Genomic DNA, 20,507 nt, shown 5'->3' with positions numbered 1-20,507 from the left:
ATATGGGGATTTTATTAGAAGAGTTCTTATGGTTCATCATGGTTGCTATCTCTTGCCAATTGGATGGCCATATCAGTGTGGGGTTTCCACTGGTAGATTTCTTATGATATTTAGTTGGTCCTAAATGAAAAGGGTGCCATTGTACCTCAGGTATGGCTGTCATTACATCAGTCATGAACTTCTTGCTGTTGCTACTTCTGATAGGATGACCATATTGACACAAATGAATTTTTATGAGGTCCACTTAGTCCTAAATGAAAATGGTGCCAATCTGACTTCATTGTTTCCACCTTAGTAGCTAATTAGAAAATCTTGTTATTGCTGAAGAATATCAGAGATGGTTTCAGTACTCAGCTGTTAAAAGGAAGAAATGGTCTAGTCTTGAATTCTGGGAATTATTTTTACCCATTTGAGCATCAGTCCCTTTGAGAGACTATTGTTGAATATATTTTGTCCCAGCTTTGTACTTGTATCTGTAGGAAGAGGAAAAACTATATTTTATAAGAGATTTTGGGTTATGATTCCAGGGTTGTGGTTTGTGCATGTGGTGAATGAACATGTAATAGAAAATGTGGATTTGTCATGCTGAGCCATGAAAATAGCTAAAGTTTTCTTGTAAAACCTGGCCCATTATATTGCAGCAGTTCCAAGTCCATGCTGTTTATACTTGAACATAAATTTTGCATTAAATAAATTCCAGTACTTTTGTTCAGCCTAAATTCATTTATAAAGAAGGGCAGACATGTATCAGTGGGAGGGCATGGGTATATATCTGATATTACTATCATGGTGGGGCATAAAATTATGTGTAGACAGTCAGCTGATCAGGTAAAAAAAGAAAAGGTCTAGGATTAATGTCTAATATCTTTATGTAGCATTTTATTGTGAAAATTTGTTTACTCTGTCCTTTCAGTCAACCTGTTACAAAAAATACCTTCCGAATGTACAGAGTTTTAGGCAAGGGAGGTTTTGGGGAGGTGTGTGCATGCCAAGTGCGAGCGACTGGCAAGATGTATGCATGTAAAAAGCTCGAGAAGAAAAGGATAAAGAAAAGGAATGGAGAGGCAATGGCTTTAAATGAAAAACAAATCTTACAGAAAATTAATTCTCGATTTGTGGTAAGTTTCTCTACCAGAGCTGAAAGCGCATCAGTTTTTCTTTAATCTTGTCCGAGAGAAATATTAGACTCTTTCTAAAAGTTAATCCAAGGGATGGATTATCTATTTTCAAAGCATACATTTGTATTTCCTTGTGATGCTGGTCTTCTGGCAGTTTTTGGACCAGTCAGTTAGACAGTTCCTTGTCTGCCCAGTAATTTCTCATTGAAAACAAATTGAGCATTTAGACTGGAATTACAGTATTTCTTTGATTAGCCTAGGGGCAAATCTCAATTTTTCATGGGGCTGGTCTTAAAATGAGGCAAAGATATCTTAGTAAATGGTTGGAATGGCTGTGAATCAATGCTAACTTTTTGTGCAGCCAGTAGTATCCATGTGGACTGTTATAGTTGTTTCACTAATGCTCACACATGAATAGTTTTAAATGCATTGACTTGGACTTAGCAGAAATAGATCATAGAGTCTGTATTACGTTATAGATGAAATGTCAAGTTATGAGGGATGAAAAACGAAATGTAACGTGTAAGGTGTTAGTCATGTGTAAGAATAGGTAACTGGATTAGTTCAGTAAAATCAAAATATTTTATCGTAGGTCTTATGATATGCAGTATGCATTATTACTGTACAGTTTTTCTCCTCACTCTCTTTCTCTATAATAGTATAAGTACTCATTGATTCTACTTTCCATTCTTTCCCTAGTTTTAAGAAATGTTTCAGAAAGTTTGTTATACAGGGAAGAGTGTAAAAGTTAATGACTGAATCAGTAAATCTCTCTTTAAAGACATAATTACAAGTCATATTTTATTTTCAGGTTAATTTAGCCTATGCATTTGAGACAAAAGATGCTCTTTGCTTGGTGTTGACCATTATGAATGGTGGTGATCTCAAATTTCATATTCACAACATGGGCAGCCCTGGCTTTGAGGAGGAGAGGGCAATATTTTATGGAGCTGAGATTCTTTGTGGGTTATGTGACCTACACAGAGAGGGCTTCGTATACAGGGATCTGAAACCAGAGAATATCCTGCTGGATGACTATGGTAGGTGGGATCATATGTGTGCAGTTACAATGTTGTTCCAGTGTTGCATCTTCAGCTTGTGATCATGGGTTTCCCACATTTTTTTGTCTAATGTTCTCCAAAGTTTATTTCTGTGTGCCCCACAGACAAATATTTTCCTCTGAAAAAATATATCAAATAGTATGTCTTCAGCTTTTATTTAGTAGATGTCTATCCATATCTGTGTTGGCACTAGCTATAGCCAGAGGCACTAAAGGGGATAAAAAGTGTAAGATGGCGTTTAATAGTCATTTTAAAACAACATATTTTGCAATGAAAACATTGTGTTTGTCGTAGTCAACAGAGTTGCAGTGTAAAGTTTTTGATGGTGATGGTGTAATATAATTCAAGGATAAATTTGTACTGGTGGCTACAGAAATTCTTTTTTTTTTTTATATAGACTGGTTGACAAAAAAGACTATGCAGGTACACAAGTTGACATTAACTCCATGATTTATTAACTTTAAAAGAAAAGTTATTCAGAAATCATGGGTATTTTTAATAACTATTATACTCAAGGTACATAATGAGTAAATGGGAAATTCCATGGTACAGTTTGTTTCAGGTTAACCAGAAAGTCCAACATGTTAATGTTTTCATGACTTACATGAAAACAAAATGTAGTACAGCATAGATGACAGCCTTAAGGTAACAAAAGTGTCAGAGTAAATAGGTATATCTCATAGTTTTAGTGCTACAAATGAAATTATATGTTACTATTTTTCTTTTCTCTTTAAAATGCTTTATATCCCCCCAGATTTTAAGGGTTTGGGACATAGTATTCCCAGCCCTTGGGATTTTAGGTACAGCACTTATTCTAAACCTTGCTGGACTTTTTTGTCATTTTACGGTATTTTTTTAATATAGATTCAGTTAATCAGCTGTTGTATCCTTTTATAATTGCAAAGAAAACCAATAATAGTTTTTCTCATTTTTCTTGGATATAAGCTAACTAGTTCAGAATATTGCTTGCCATCAGTAAAAAGCAGTAATAAAGCCTAAACAGAAGACAAAATGTTTATTAAATTTATCCTCTTGGCTTTGAATCAGATAGGTGTGATTTTGCCATTACCGGACAGGTCACTTGCATTAAATATTCCAGTGGATTGAACAAATGTGACTATTTCCAGAAAAATGCAACATAACCAAAGCTGAGTTTTGGATAGGCTTTGTCTGGGTGCCTAACATATGTGAGATAGGCTTGATATATCTGAGCTTGTAACCAGTATGCTGTATTTCATCAGAGAGATAGAAAATGAAAGAAATACTAAGGAAGTTAATTAGTGTGTGGAATACCTTGATTAGTATCAAGTGGAAATCAGTGGTGAACACTTGTTTTGATAATTAAGCATCCTAGATACATTCTTTGGTAATTATTTTATGCATGTAAATGAAATAAGTAAATAAATCAGTTACTTTGCATATTTGAAGAATGCAATGCTTAAAGTTTCTTTTTGTTTTCTTAAAGGTAGTAAATGTTAGATTGAGATGAGACTGTCTATATACATTAGTCTACTATATAGATGTAAACTTTATTGCATTTCTGTTACCTTGAAATTCTTCATCCTTGGTGTACTGTAGCAGTATGAACTAGATACATTAGACAGTTTGATTCTCCCACTTTGATGGCACCATGATAAATTTTTTTCAGACATTGGATCCTTAACTGGAGTATTGCTTAATCTGCCTTGACAAGAAATATGGACGATTCTTGACCCTTTTTGTTTTAATAGAGAAGAATTAGTTGTGAGGAAATTTTGATCTAAAGACATATCATTCTAAACTTTGTCATTCTCACTTGTTTAATATCTTCTGACAGTTGCAAATCAGCATACATTATTTTTTAAATTGTTCTTGTTGAGATGAATAAGATGGGATATTAAAAGTTTGTTTATATTAGATAAGTAAAATCTATATAAAGACTGAACATTGCACTTTGAAACAGTTTTAAGAGTTTCACGAATTTAAAAGCACTGGATGATGGTGCCTTGCTGGGTATAGGTGCACTGTCATTAATTGATGCTTCTAAAGGAATTGGTCTGAGAAGACCAGTCAAAATCATTGTTCTAGTAATATATGCTCTCAGTATACTTGACACTATACAAATAACACCCACCGCTCCAGTGGCCTAGTGGTTAGAGCCTCCACCTCAGATGCAGGAGGTCATGGGTTTGAACCCCGTTTAAGTCGTATCAAAGACTTATAAAAAATACTAACATCTGCTTCGCTAGTCACTCAGCATTAAGAGGTTAGTGTTAGGACTGGTTGGCCTGATGGCAGGATAATTTGGGTGGGACATCATGCTAAATGTCTTTGGCATGATGCCCCAGTGCTTGACATCACTAAACTGCCACACTGCAGTTTTTAGTGATGTCTAGCACTGGAGCATCATGTTGCAGACATATAGCATGATGTCCCACCCAGTCACATTATCCTGACACCAGGTCGACCAGTCCTAACACTGACCTCATAATGCTGAGCACCAAGTGAGGAAGCTGTTAGTACCATTTTTGTAAGTCTTTGGTATGACTTGGCGGGGGATCATACCCACGACCTCCCACATCCAAGGCCAACGCTGTAACCACTAGGCCACCGGAGTGGTCACCTCATTGTGAGACGTGACCTTGTACATATTACAATAAACCGGTTGCATGTTTATCTAACCAAGAATATTTTTTCATCTTGTACTTGGCATTTACCTTTATTTAGAAGGATTTGTGTTTTTGTGCAATTCTTCATTTTTTATTTGTAGTACTATACTTAGCATTAGAACCAGGTAGGCACTATGGCTGCCATTAGTTAAAAGTAGAAAAACCTTTTTAATATTAGAAACTATCATATTAACATGGATATCTTGGCCAGCTGCTGTTCCATTTGGATTTTCAGGTAGATTTCAGCAAGACGAGTGGTCTCAGATCCATTTGTACCTCTTGTTGTTAAATGATTCCTACATAATCCTTGATAAGATTGGTCAGTGTTTTGTTATTTTATTTTGACTCAACATCTTATTTACTTGCAGGTCATGTGCGGATATCAGATTTAGGGTTAGCTGTAGAAATCCCAGAAGGGGAATATATAAAAGGAAGAGTGGGAACTGTAGGCTACATGGGTAAGTATTAGTAACCATTGACAGCGGTAAATATAATATATATTTACTTATAGGTCCAATCCATCTGCATGCAAAACAGACCCCAGACCTGCCAACTCTTCTGATTTTGCCATAAGTCTTACGAAAATTGCCTTTAAAATACAGGCTTACGGCATTCTAGCAAAAACTACATAAAAATGATGGGTGCTGAAAAATTTGGATAATTTGTTCATCCGTGTTTTATTTGGGTATTGGTTTCATCTTAGAATTAGTGAAATTAGTCAGGGAACCAGACTAACTTTAAAGCAGCATCCATTTGTTCATGCGAAGCATCTGCATGATCAAACTGTTGAATTTTTAAAATTGGCATCCAGAAAGCAATGCATGTTTAAGACAAAAGGGAAAATAAGCTTTTAGAAAAGTGTTAATAATCAGCACAGAAGAATAAAAAGGAGTATTCAGATTCTTGTGAATTAAAACTGGAAAGGACACAATTATGTTTATTGGACATCATGTGCCAATTTGAGTATGTCTTGTGGCGGGAGATATGATTGCTGTCTTCATGTGAGATGGAAAAGAAATTATGTCAAGTTGAGAGATAGAAACAAGTCATTGAACTGCATATGGTTTGGAACTAGAGTTTGTGCAACTGTACTAGTGGTAAATAAAGTTTATGCATACTTTACAAACTTTTCAGTTGAACATAATGTTTATCGTTGATGCATGATATTTTTTATTACGTTTTCCAGCTTTACAATAGCAGTTATTGATATTTTGTTACACCTTACTGAAAACTGGTCAATCTTATGGGAAAAAAATCAACCGCCGTACTGAGGCAGATTTGTCAGGGTTGGCAGGTCTGAGACCCTGTTGTGACAGTGCATAATGTGCAATCGCTACAGGGTCTTGTGTTTTTTGTCCTACTGATTACTCCTAACAAACTGGATAGACCTAGATCTGTCATCTTTCTAAGTAAGCATTATTTTTTAAAAATTGGTATAAACTGCATTAGATACAGCAGAATATGGTATATAGTGTTTGCAGTATTCTCACAAATGCACATTAGTATAGTGATGTTGTCTCTATTTGAATTTGATGTAAATTTAGCACTGGACATGGAATGTTAGTTTAAAAAGTAATATAATTTTTTTGCATTTAAACTTTGGTACTGTACCTTGTTTACTTGTATACTGTTGCTTAAGTTGGATGATGAACATGTATAAATCAGTAGAGTATGTGTACAGATCACAGTTTTATGCAACGGATCTTAAATACTGATTGTTTTCTTTACAGCACCTGAAGTGGTGAAGAATGAGAAGTACAGATTTAGTCCTGATATATGGGGACTTGGCTGTATTATTTATGAAATGATTGAGGGCAAGGTATGTACAGACCAATCTTCTGTTGCTGTGAAAGGTTCCCTGTTAAAAGTTTGATAAAAGCTACCATTTAAGTGCCCAACTACCTTTCAAACTTTAGTTGCCTTAGGCCACTTACTTAAAAAAATTTATGGACCTTTTAAAATGTTATGAGTTTAAGCCCATATAGTTTTGTCACTATAGAAGTTGGCAGCACAAGTCATTTGAATGTTGTATTAACGGTAGAAGATGACCAAAATGTGAAGGTTTTATTTAAGGCCAATTAAAGACTTCTTATAAAAAGCATAAGGTTTTTTTTCTAATAGTATATAAATCAGTCTGACAGAATGGCTTATGGTCATCACCTGCTACAACTTCATGCCAACCATTGAAATTTAGTCTTCAGTTTTCTTAACCATTTCTATGATGCCTGACCTAAAATTCACTGATTAAGAGCCTTTACCTGCATTTTATTCTGTTGTTAGTTTATTTTACTCAGTCTTAGTGATATCAGCATGTATGGTTGGCCTGGCAATTTTTTTATTAACTAGTACTTCCATTTTTTTTTTTACATGCTCTCATTATTCTGGATTTACCATCAATGATGGTAATAGAACATGATTAAACTGGCCACTGACCTACTACAGTTGTTTTTATTTGCCAAGACTAGACAAAGAAAGCAACTGACAGTCTAGTAATTGAAAGTATTATTCTCCTAACTGCATGTGGTATTTAGCCCAATATATTGGAAAAACTTGTCATTAAGAAGAGTTAGTATAGTGTTGTAGTAGCTGGTGGGTGCCATAGTAGTTTGTTGATAGAACTTTGGACTAGTAATTCAAGAGTCATGATTTTGATAGCTGTACTTGCTAGTCCAGGTTGGCTGTCTCTGAGTGTACTTGGGGAAAGGCACTAAGCTCCCATTTCCTTGGCATAGCCAACAATGTATTACACGTGCTGTTACAACCAATAAAAACTACGCTAGTTATGAAGTTAATTGTTAATAGCTGTAGCTCTTTCCAAAATGGAGTTGACAAGAAGAAAAAAAAAACAACAAACCCATTAAAGGCATCTCTTGGAATATGAGACAATGTACACAGCAGATTATGTGAGAACATGCTGAATGGTTTTTATCTATCCTGGCTACAAAGATCTGCTGTAGTGGAGACGTAATGATGAAGGGATAAGGGCAGTAACTCCATAAAAATTGAACTTTAAAAGACAAAGCATTTAAAGGAATCCATTTATTTGTAAAGGTTGCAGAGCTAGCAGGTTACAAGTGTGTAGGGATGGACAGATGGAAAAGTTGATTACTATCAAGGTCTGGCATTTCCATGTGGGCCCTTAATTATATGCCAAACACTCAAACAGCATGTACAGTTTTAATGTGTGAGTGCAGCTGATGTCAATTACAACACGTGCTCAGAAACACACATTCAATTTCTTCATGAAAGAATATAGGGATGATGCACATTTTGATAGCCAGTAGCTTCCCTTGGATCGTTGGTTCTTTGTGTTTTTTTCTTCCTCCACCAGAATCACTGGCCACCATCTATTGCCTATCATATGCTGAAAAATGGCATTAAACCCAAAACCAGAAGAAGAAGAAATTCTTTAAGCCATACTACTCTCAACTACAAATATATCCACAACACTAACATTTTTAGTGGCAGATAACACAATATTTAATTACTTTTTGGCCCTTCATTTGCAAACATTCAGCATACATCTATGTGCAGTGAGTTAAAAAGAGGTAATAACTAAGGCTTATAAATGATGTATGCCAAATGTTAAGTGATATTGAACATCAGCACTTGTTGAGGTTAGAAAATGCATTCAGATCTATTCTTAGGGTGGGGAATATATATCCATGTGGCCCAGGGGAAGAGTATGTAGTGAAGTTTTACTTGGCCCTGTCAGTTTTTACATGGTCAGGAAAAACTGTTTCTCTGAGCCCTACTCATGACCAAACTTTTCTTTATGCACTGGCGTATGTTTTGCACATGCAAACTGTCATACCCATATACTGTATATCATTTATTTTTGGTGGGCTCAATTTTCATGGTTTTGTACAAGACAGCATTTTCGTGGGCACTTAAATTTGTGGCTTTGCCTGTCAAAGTTTGCATATTAGCAGGTATTTATTCATAGTTTAACCTCTACAAATACCCCAAAATAAAGAATACAAAAGAATAAAGCTATGCCTACACAAACGGCGGTCACTTTAATGTTTAACAGTACTACCACCTGTATGAGCACAAGTCAAAGACTGGCAAGTTCAATACTTACACCATGTTTTTGACCAAGTGAATAACATCAGTCAAGTCGACACAGCCATTAACACTAAAACAATACTTCCATCTCTATGAACACAAATAAAACACCAGTCAAGATTAATCACTTTTGCCATATTTACGTTTGAGTGCTCAACATCAAAGAAAGCCGACACAGCCAACAACACTAGGCCAATCGGTTATTAAAGTAAATGTGAATGATCTGTTACTTAAACTACTGTCCATCAAGTTGCACCATCAGTATTTGATGTGTTTAGAGCCAACCAAAGTGCAGAGATGCTAACTAAATTGAAAGACAGTGGAATCACTCCTTTGTTTGTGCCTGCCTCTTGTGCAGGCCGACTTGACAGTAAATAAACAGTACAAAGAAGATTTAAAGTCACACTTCCACAAGTGGTATGTTTAACAGGTCATGGGTGCCATTACAGAAAAAGAATGTTACTGGTGACGTCAGTGCACAGTATTAGTAAATACTTGCAACCTCATTAATCAAGCCAATCTATCTGAATGGATTATTGCAGCTCAGGTGACAATGAGTGAAATATCGGACCAAATTGTCAGTGGTTTTGAAAAAGTTGGACTTGTTTAATTCAGCAATTTGGGGATTAGTGATATGCATAGTGTTTCATTAATAATAGTGTTTCAAGAAATAGTTATAATATTTTACAGGATTATTGTTCTTTTGGATTAAAAATGCAAGGATAAAATGAAATGTACTTTCGGAAGGATTTAAATATTTCAAAAACAGTTGTACTTGAATGAAGGATTGATTTGAATAAGTAATAAATTTAATTTTCATATACTGTTCTTTTGTATTATTGTTTCTTTCATTTTTAGTATTACTGTTGTTTTAATGGTTAGGCTTTTTCTTTCTATTCTTACTAACCTCACATATCGATTTAACGCAGTGAGTGTAAAATTACAGCTTCAGATACCCTATCAAACGTGTTTATTTAAACAACATAAAATGATTTATAATTCTTGTTTCAAAAGGTTAAAATAAAAAATAAACCAAACACATGTAAAAGCTAATATTTAGTAACCAGATTACATTATTGACCTTGATTTATCAAATACTAATAGCTGTGTTAATCTCACTGTAAGAAAACACTGTACGAAACAGGGGGTGGCATCAGCCTACATGGCTCATTCTTCATTGGAGATTTAAATTCATGGTTCAGAACAACAGAGAAAACCACAAAAATTGGTCCCTTATGAAAATTGATGATACTACAGTACTCTGCATACAGAAGTATTCATGCAGGCAGACATATATTCATGGAGACTTAAAATTTTGGACATGAGCAAAATTATTCGCTCACTTGATCAAATATGATCTGTAAAATTTCTTTCAAAAATGTTATTGCCAGTAAGGTTTATTTACTTTAAAGTGTCCTGAAAAATCTTAGACCATTTGGAGAAATGTTACTAGAAAAATCAAGTTCAAAGTAGTACTTTGATGTCTCAGAAAATCTGGACTTCAATGATTACAGCAATGGTGGTAGCTTTCTTCTAGATTTGTGACTTAAAAAAAACTTTTGATAGAAATGAAAGATTAATTTTGTCATCCATACTAACGAAACAATTTGTACTACATTGTTAAAGTGTCAGTTCTGTGTGTACTACTTTCCAGACAATTCATTCATTTGGATCAGTGAAATACTGTAAAATAAGAAATATTCATAAAGGATTTAAAATTTTTTATTTGGATGGGTAACAGTTATCCATGAAATTAAATTTCCTTGAAATGTGACTGTTGTAGTAGATGTTGAGATGAAAAGTATGGACATTGAAATTGTCTCTACATCCAAACTCATTAAATTTTATTGGCATAAATATTCAAGTTTTTTTTTTGTTGTATATTTTATTTTACAGTTTTTCTTCATTTTATTATTTATCCAGATCATTTATTTGAATAAGTTCTGTATCTTGCTGATAATGTGGATCTACCGTTGTTTGGCACATTATTTATCCAGGTCATTTATGCGATTAAATCCTGTGTCTTCCTTTGAGTCTGGATATACAAATTGTTCTTCATCATTTTATTATGTATCCAGATCATATTTTGTGAATAAATTTCATGTCTTTCTTACACTGAATAATAGATGCTTGATTGTATTGCATTCCCATGTGTATTATTAATTTAACTCCTGATTATGTAATAATGCTTGATCCTCCACTGCAGGCCCCATTTCGGGCACGGAAGGAGAAAGTAAAACGGGAGGAAGTTGACCGAAGAGTCAGAGAGGACCAAGAAGTATATTCATCAAAATTTAGTGAAGAAAGTCGCACAATATGTTCTCAGGTAAGTGCAGTTAGCTTTCAGCCCTTTTAAGAAGAATTTTTAAATCTTGAAAATTTCACCCAAAGACATGTCAACAATAATTGTTAATGGACCAAATTAGCCTTAATCACTTAGACAATTGACCATGTTTTAATTGGTTTATAGTGTAGCTTTGAATATGATTATCTAAATGAATTAAGGGCTGAATTTGATGAAATTTAGAAGTAAAACTCTGTCATCAGTACTATCATACTTGAAAATTTTAATATGAAATGTGAACTAGTGTCAGAATAAATATGCCATTGAAGTAGAAGAAATTTCCTGTGGTATAGTCATTCAAGTACACCATTGTTCTTAGAACTTCAAGTATTTCATTTCAGGTATTTACATTATATTCTTGAGTTACATACAGCATTCTTTCCCTATTTGATGATGTAGTAATTAAAACAATATGAATCAGTTAAATACCAGATGCTCCTTAAAGGTCATTGCTAAAATATTTTCAAAAATTATTTTATGAATAGTGTTAAAAATTATGTGTTAAAGAGAAAAGTCTAAGCTTTTAACATGCATAATTAAGATTCTTTAGAGGAATGTTGGTATTTGCTTATGTTCATAAAATGTAGCAACTTGAATATTAGTTTTTCTCATTTGAGTTTTGGTTGCAATATATATTGGTTTTTATTTTTTTTACAGCTTTTACAGAAAGATCCAAAGAACCGTTTAGGTTGTGGCCCTGAAGGTACAGTCAGTATTAAATCTCATCCCTTCTTTAAAAACATCAACTTCAAGAGGTTAGAGGCAGGGATGTTGGATCCTCCATTTATACCGGATGTAAGTATCCTTAATATTTTTTTCACTTACATTAGCTAATGATGTGAGATAATTGGCATTATTAATATTTCTTTCACTTATATTAGCTGATGATGCGAGATATTGATTGTGTTTGTGGCTGCAGCATTGTCAAAAGTATGTTTCTTTATCAGATTTTATGTTAAAGTGTTTGCAAGTTTTTGATATGATGGTGCTAAATGTACATAATATACAGTTGAAGGACATTCGGGTCTGATACAATGGCAGTGCATTCAAGTTGGATACGATGGTGGTACATGCAGGTTTGATACAGTGGCAGTACATGCAAGTCTGATACAGTGGTACATGCAAGTATGATACACTGGTGTTACATGCAGGTCTTGTACAGTGGTGGCACATGCAAATCTGATACAGTGGTGGCACATGCAAATCTGATACAGTGGTGGCACATGCAAGTCTGATATAATAATGGTACATATAAGTCTAATACAGTGGTGATACATGGAAGTCAGATACAGTGTTGGTAAATGCAAATTAGATACAGTGGTAATGTATGAAAGTCAGATACATTGGTGGTACTTCATACTCTGGTTTTCTGGTGAGCCACCTCATTCCATGGAACCCATATTTCATTATGCCCTCTCAGAAACGGCTTCATTGACAGTGTTAAGGTTTTGTGTTTGAATTTCATGAAGCAATAAATCTTCTTTATCAGCTGAAACTTTGTTATAATTATTGCTGCAATGGTACTGTCAGTATTAAGAATTTGTGATAAAGAAATTAGAAAGTCACATTATTTGCTGCATTTTACTGGAGTTGTGTTGCAATTTTACCATACACCTAAGTTTATATCCTGATATAGGTTTCCTATTTTACCACCTTAAATAGTAAGTTATGTCATAATAACATGCAGGCATTATATGGTATTCAGCAGAACCTTTTCTCTTTCAATCTTACCTTTAATAAAGGAAAAGGTCATTATAAATTTTATGAGAACAGTGTAGTTGTAAATGTCTGTGGAGTTATTGTGATAAATTTTCCTGGTTACAAGATTAAATACTGGAAATTGATTGCAGTCCATATGTTGTAAGTCATAGATAATAAAAGTGGATTTGTGTAATTTATTGCTTCAGCTGGTCATAGGGCCAAAGAACTTAATTTGACAGAAAGCATAAATACAAAATGGCGCTTAATTGGTGAAGATGATACTTTTCTCCCTCAGGATATGGCCATCATCACTAAAAAGAGGGAGTGCTCCTGTGGCCTAGTGGTTAGAGCATCCGCCTTGAATGCAGGAGGTCGTGGGTTCAATCCCCGGCTGAGTCATACCAAAGACTTACAAAAATGGTACTAACAGCAGCCTCGCTTGGCGCTCAGCATTAAGAGGTTAGTGTTAGGACTGGTCGGCCTGGTGTCAGGATAATGTGACTGGGTGGGATATCATGCTACATGTCTGTGGCATGATGCCCCAGGTCTAGGCATTGCTATAAACTGCCACACTGCAGACATCGTAATGATATGACTGAAAAATTGTTAAAGCTATGTTAAAAATCCATATCACACACACACACTAAAAAGAGGAAAACCATTAGATAACTTTTCAAAACTTTTTAGCAGGATGTGACTGAAATGGACAGAAAGCATCCTGGCATGAATGACTTTTAACTTACATACAAAAGACGTTTATCTGGTCAAAGTTGACAGAAACCATCCTGGCATGAAGGACTTTTAACTTGACTCGAAAGATGTTGATCTGGCCAAAATAGACAGAAAGCATCCTGACATGAAGGACTTTAACTTGTGTAGAAAAAAATGCAGATTTGGCTAAAATTGACGGAAAGCAACTCGACATGAAGGACTTTCACTTATGTAGAGAAAATGCTGATCTTAACAAAAGTGGCAGAAATCATTTTGGCATGAATGGTTTTCACTCCTGTACAAAATAGGATGATCTGGCCAAATTATATAACAGCTGTTGTTACAAAATATAAAAATGTCTGATTATTTTGTCTCAAACCCATTTCTTAACTAGTTGACCAACTTTGACAGCAAGCATTTCAGTTTTGGACAAATTATGCTGATTTGCCATCAAATATGGATACAGATACAAAACAATAGAGTAAAACTTGAAATAGTTGTTTTAAATGCAATCTACAGCATGGGAAGAATCTTGGCTAGCTGCATATTACTATTAGGCAGATGTGAGTTATGTGAACACTCATAGTCCCACTTGGGTATCATTTTTTTGAAGCAGTATTCATGTAATAGATAGTTCAGATTTTCACAATATAGAAAAGGACATTTAACATGTATACAGTTCATATGTTATCTCAGGATTAGCTATAGCTGTTTTCTTAAAAATTTGAGTGTGTAGACATTATGGGCCAACTTGTAAATTTATTCTTGGACATGCTGCTATATAATTTTGTCAAAAATTATCTAAGGTGGTGTTAAAATTAGCCTAATCTTGAGTAGGTATGAGTAGATTGGCAATACTGGATCTTGCAGGATATTGCTATTTAAGATTGACCTGTCCTTATGTGCATGGGATTGAATGGCTACTCATAACCATTGCACGAGGTCACTTACGGGAAGCACATTGTAACATTTATTAGATTGGGTTTTCCCTCTAGTTACCTGTTGTGTTAGGCACACATGAAAATGATAACAGAGAACAAAAGATTTAAATTTAAAGTTTAGGTACTCCAAAATGCACATGCTCAAATTCTTACCTGTATTTAAACTTGTGTACACTTTTAAGGGTTTTATTTGTCCTGTACTTTTTATGTTTTTTAATTTCACAGACTTTCTAGGTGCATCAGACAAACTGTACAGTCGTTAAACCTCTATATTGAATAATAATTTTTTAACAGCACAGCAGATAATGTCTGTAAAATCGTGCAAAATTTGAATGCCTTTTGCATGTAAGAACAATAAGCATTGTTTTGATACTTAGAAAACTGTTTTAAGATGGCAATGCATAAATATTTACCATGGGTTATTAAAAAGGGACCAGTTAGCTTCATTAAAAAAGCAAGATGTCAGTTTAATGTTATATCAAATAACTAAATCAAATAAACCAATGATGCATCAATAATAGCGTAATTGTATTGACAAAGTGCCCCATTCTTCCTACCTCTATTATAAATTTTTTTATTAAGTACTGTATTTCTTGTGCTTTTACTCAAGCATCGTATATTCTACAGTAAGACACTAATAAGAGTGGAAAACATGAGAATTAGGTGTCAGAAAGACTAATTGTTCATTGTGTATCAGTATGTTTTTGACATACTATCTTATCTTGATGATACTATTGTTTTTTCAATATACTGTGTACATTCACAAATGCTGATCAAGCCATCTGTTATGATTCCAGCCTCGTGCAGTGTATTGTAAAGATGTGTTAGATATTGAACAGTTTTCCACGGTCAAGGGAGTTAATCTGGATCCTAGTGATGACACTTTTTACAGTAAATTCAACACAGGATGTGTTTCAATTCCATGGCAAAGTGAGGTATGTGGCATCTTGAGAATTATTATAATGCTCTTCAGTTTCATACTTTGCATGGTGTTTGATTTTTAATGAAAAGAATTTCCCATGTTCCATACCGGTTATCCTGGTTATTTAAAAAAAGACCATGTGTGTTTTAGAAATTGGTTTTAATTCACTTTATTATAGTGTATGGTTATTCCGTCACTGTGATAGGTGTGGGGTGGGGTTCATTGAACTTTTACACTTTTAATACACTGGTATATAATCCTGAGGTCATACTCCCTCTCACAAAACCAATTGTTAACTAATATGGGAAGCATGTGAGATTACCCCCGTGTGATCGCACCTGTATGACCCAAAAATGTCCACCATGGCAGCCATCTTGAATTTTTTTTTGTTACTTCTAAATTCAGTCATATTAAAATGGATTTTCCCCAAAAGAATTCTTACGATTGGTAGTTGATGTGGAGGTGTGCAATTTTACATGCAAGAGTAATGTTATACAGTTTCTCTTACACCATCCAAGTCTAGAATTTAACAAATTTCTATGTAGCGAGAAGGGCATATAGATAGAGAAATTTACTAGTCCTGCTGAATTTTCAGGTGGCAGTACCTGTATCATAACATAGGAACTGTGAAGAACCCCACTCAGTAATCATGTTTGCACTTGCAGGGGTTGAAAAGACAAATTGAAATATAGACAGCTCTGGTGGCCTAAGTGGTTAGAGCGCTGCCTCAGATGCATGAGGTTGTGGGTTTGAACCATGACTGAATCATACCAAAGACTTTTAAAACTGGTACTAGCAGTTGCCTCACTAGGCACTGAGCATTAAGAGGTTAGTGTTAGGACTGATCTGCCTGATGTCAGAATAATGTGATGAGGTGGGACAGGATGTGCCATGTCTGCGGCATATTGCCCTAGTGCTAGATATCACTATAAACTGTCACACTGTAGACATCATAGCCATATGACTGGAAAATTGTTAAAGCTTATGTTAAAAATCCAAATCACACCCACAACCACACAAAAATTGAAATATGCAAATAACATTGACCCCAAGTTCTGTCCATACTCTCCAGGGACAAAAACCCTTGGTCATAACTTTATAACTGCCTGCCCCCCCCCCGATTTGTCTTGTTTGGCAGATTATAGTGTAGGCTGGACAAAGCAGGGGATCATATGGATATCTGTTTTGTGAACACTAAAGTTGCTTGGGGGTTTTGATTGGATCTGTTTCTCTTTTCTAGGTAGGACAGATTTTAGGTCGCACCAAAATCAACTAGTAGTTACACCACTGTGACAGTGGATGCATATGTTCTACACTTAGCTCTGCTGGTCCTCAAGTTAATTACGGGTGAACTGCATGTGTTATGCTGACCTTTTCACCTGATTATATACCAGTGACAAATTACAGTATATTTCCACGTGATCTCGTATGCTCATTTGGTTTGGGCACCTCCTGGGGTTACTTGTTTTTATCTTTGGTGTATTGTTGTGTAAAATGTTTATATGTAAGCCTAAAGGCAAAAGCCTGTCATGATATCTGTCTAACTGTCAATTTAGTTTTGCACAATAACTCGAGTTGGTTAATGTCTAAAGTTGACAAACTTGGTGTAAAGCTTGCACTTCCATATTAAAGAACACTGTCAGTTTGGGGGTCAAAAGCTCCAATGTCATTATTTTAAGATCTTTAGTTATACTGGTCATAGCTCAGAAAAAGTTCTGGGCTGGCCTGTTGTCTATCATCCATTTTCCAATATCTGATGTCTGTCCAGCCATCCTGTAGCACAAGTTTGTTATCATTACTCGTAAACTACCCAGAGGATTGCCTTGAAACTATACACACACATTCATTCCAAGGTCTAGTTATTTCAAAATGAAAATGGTGTTTCTCAGACATCCAAGAAGGCCAAAAATGCAGACATTTTGATTTTTTTTAAAATACTGGTCCTTCTGAATTGATGGTCATGTCAACATAGGGTTTCCACCTAAAGACTTAATGTCTAGTTGGTCTGAAGTGAAAAGAAAAATGACTTTCTGACATCTAGTATGGCCACCATGGTAACCATCTTGAAAGTCATGTTATTGTTTCTCCTCCAGAATGGAAAGTCATATTGACATTGGGTTTCACCGAAAGACTTCTTATAATGTCTAGTTGGGTCTCAATATATAAAAAAACTTGTTCCGCCTAGACATCCAGTACAGCCACCATATTTTTGCATCCTGTCTTCCTGATATATGATGGATGTTTAATAGATTTAGACTGCATACTGCAGATCATTGACACCTATCAGTCAGCAACCTCCAGAGTTGACCATTCCGTACTAATTCCACATTAGAGGATTATTAAACACGGGCGGATGTATAATATACCATGGATGGTACTCATTTATTGGTAAATTCCTCTTGTTTGATCATTAGGCGAGAAACCAAACCTTCAGATCTCAAATATGTCAAAGGTCAGATGGGGACATGACCAGTGATGACATTCTTTGTAGGTCAGGATACACAGTTTCCAAATGGTTTTACAGTAGCTCTGATGTTTCACTTTCAGATGATAGAGACGGAATGTTTTAAGGAGCTGAATGTATTTTCCCCAGATGGAGGTCCAACTCCAGATCTGCTGGAAGAGCGACCACCTCCGCCACCCAGTCGGAACTTTTTTGATAGATTATTTAGGAGACGGGTGAGTTTAATCTGAAGTACATTTATCTGTAATTTCTTATCTTATTCCCTTATCCTGTAAAGCTTAACCACTCATAAAGAACACAAGTATTAAGATTTTTAAAGTACGGATCATATACCAGAAGAGCTTGTTGGATTGTCTATTGTTTATTAGAAAAAGTTTCTAAACTGTTGGAGAATCACTATGAAACTTTATACACTTATTCATCATAAGACTTGCAAGTTCTGAATGAAAATTGTGCTATTTAGACAGTTAGTATGGTAATTGTGGTAGCCATTATGAATTTTTTTATATCTATTCCTCTGACTTGATATAACATGTTGTTGGTCCTACGTGAAAATGGTACTAATTTGACTTCAGATATAACCATCATAGCAGCCATCTTGAATTTAAAAAAAAATGTATTGTTACTCCTTACGAGTGGAAAATTAAATTCACATGAGGCTTTTACCACACAACTTCTGATAATGCCTTGTTGAGCCAAAATGAAAATGGTGCCTGTCTGAGATCCAGTATGGGTGCTGTGATGGCTGTCTTGAAAATCTTGTCACTGTTTCTAAACAGAAAGTTATATCAACATGAGGGTTTCTCCAAAAACGAAAATGATACCAGTCTGACATTTAGTATATCCCCATGGCAGACAGCTTGAAAATTGTTATAGCTATTCCTTCTGAATGCATGGTCATATCAACATATGATTTTAACCAAAATGTATGGTATCTAGGTGATCCTAAATCAACATAGTGCTGATATAGTGTCCAATATGACTGCCAGTTTCCATCTTGAAAACTTATTTCTCAGGAATATCAGATGGTTTCAGCACTTAAAATTTATGAAGAAAGAATGTCCTTACCTTTGATTTGTGGAAATTCTTTATATCCAAAAGAACATCTGATTGAGTCCCTTTGAAGAACTCATATTGTAATTCATAGTCCTCTTATTTCTTGCTTGTATTTCATAGACATGGACAATTGTACAGACAACTCACATACGATTTTATCAACCACTCCGGTGGCCTAGTGGTTTTAGCGTCCGCCTCGGATGCGGGAGGTCGTGGGTTCAATCCCCGGCCAAGTCATACCAAAGACTTACAAAAATGGTACTAACAGCTGCCTCGCTTGGCGCTCAGCATTAAGAGGTTAGTGTTAGGACTGGTCGGCCTGGTGTCAGGATAATGTGACTGGGTGGAACATCATGCTACATGTCTGTGGCATGATGCCCCAGTGCTAGACATCACTATAAACTGCCACATTGCAGACATTGTAGCGATATGACTGAAAAATTGTTAAAGGTACGTTAAAAATCCAAGTCACACACACACACACACACAGAGTATTGATAGTCACATGAATTTATTCTCCAATACTATTGATGCTGAAGTTATTTCATGTGCATGTCAGTGTTCATATTGTAATTGTCACAATAATTTATTAATTTTCGCAGCAAATATATTATACTTCTCTCTTTTCATAACAAATCTGTAAAATAAACACCCAAGTACATCAACTATATAAAAATAAAATCCCATACATTCACTTGTCTTTTTCTCCAATGGACACAGCCTGTTGATATGCCAGTCGAGCTCTTTTTTGCAGCTTTGGCAAAGATTTCTTTAGCCTTCCTTTTTATCACCACTGACTTTTTGGCTCAATGTGCAATCGCTTGTTTTCCTTCTCAATGAGGGCCTTTTTCCTTTCAAACTGGTGCTTTTAAGTCAATCTAAGAATCACTTTGCAATCACATATCAGCAAAGCCCAACAAAAATAATTTTCAAAACTCTTGGTTTTACTTTGTGAAGCATGCCAGCATAGCGATGAACATTAATAACACTTGCATTACCTTCAAACCCCTTTGAACCCTAGCTATTGTAATGTGGTGTGACAAATATTAAAAAGGGGAAATTTTGGGCATATAGAAATTGGAGTCCAGGCTTGTGGAATTTCAGTCGGGTCTTGTGAGTTTAAGGCACTGGCCAGATACCTGTATTTAAAAAAAAGGTTTCTTTGAGCACTGATATAGATGGCCTGTTTAGATTTTCTGGCTGCTTTTTCATTTTTTTTAAGGCTGAATGTTACATGCTTTTGGATTTACGTATTTGAAGAAAAAAAAGACTTATTACACATTTTAGCAAAAAGTACTTGGATAGACAAAATGAAATTCGCTTAGCTACCTTGTATGTATGCATGTATGTATGTATGCATGTATGTATGTATGTATGTATGTATGTATGTATGTATGTATGTATGTATGTATGTATGTATATAAGCCTGTGTGTGTGTGGTGTTTTTTAAGCTTAGGAGTAGCTGACACAAGC

At 35.1% G+C, this 20,507-nt stretch overlaps 1 protein-coding gene across 5 annotated transcripts in view; it reads left to right on the top strand.

Annotated features, from left to right (window-relative positions):
• LOC149795715 (G protein-coupled receptor kinase 5-like) overlaps positions 1 to 20,507 on the top strand; it is a 96,613-nt gene that overhangs the window by 52,174 nt on the left and 23,932 nt on the right. For all 5 annotated transcript variants that reach the window (XR_016422392.1, XR_016422394.1, XR_016422393.1 and 2 more), the window contains 8 exons: positions 914 to 1,118; positions 1,930 to 2,158; positions 5,196 to 5,285; positions 6,558 to 6,646; positions 11,102 to 11,221; positions 11,897 to 12,034; positions 15,390 to 15,527; positions 18,062 to 18,193. Coding sequence is in view for 2 of the 5 variants with exons in the window: in XM_089965607.1 (XP_089821733.1) it covers positions 914 to 1,118; positions 1,930 to 2,158; positions 5,196 to 5,285; positions 6,558 to 6,646; positions 11,102 to 11,221; positions 11,897 to 12,034; positions 15,390 to 15,527; positions 18,062 to 18,193 (1,141 nt within the window). In the remaining 3 variants the exon portion in view is untranslated. The remainder of the gene's footprint in view (positions 1 to 913; positions 1,119 to 1,929; positions 2,159 to 5,195; positions 5,286 to 6,557; positions 6,647 to 11,101; positions 11,222 to 11,896; positions 12,035 to 15,389; positions 15,528 to 18,061; positions 18,194 to 20,507) is intronic.

The sequence above is a fragment of the Sinohyriopsis cumingii genome, chromosome 7, assembly GCF_028554795.1.
Source record: "Sinohyriopsis cumingii isolate HCF-2022 chromosome 7, ASM2855479v2, whole genome shotgun sequence".
NCBI lineage: Eukaryota > Metazoa > Mollusca > Bivalvia > Unionida > Unionidae > Sinohyriopsis > Sinohyriopsis cumingii.
Note: the sequence above shows the minus strand (reverse complement) of the source record. Positions and strands in the feature narration are given on the sequence as shown.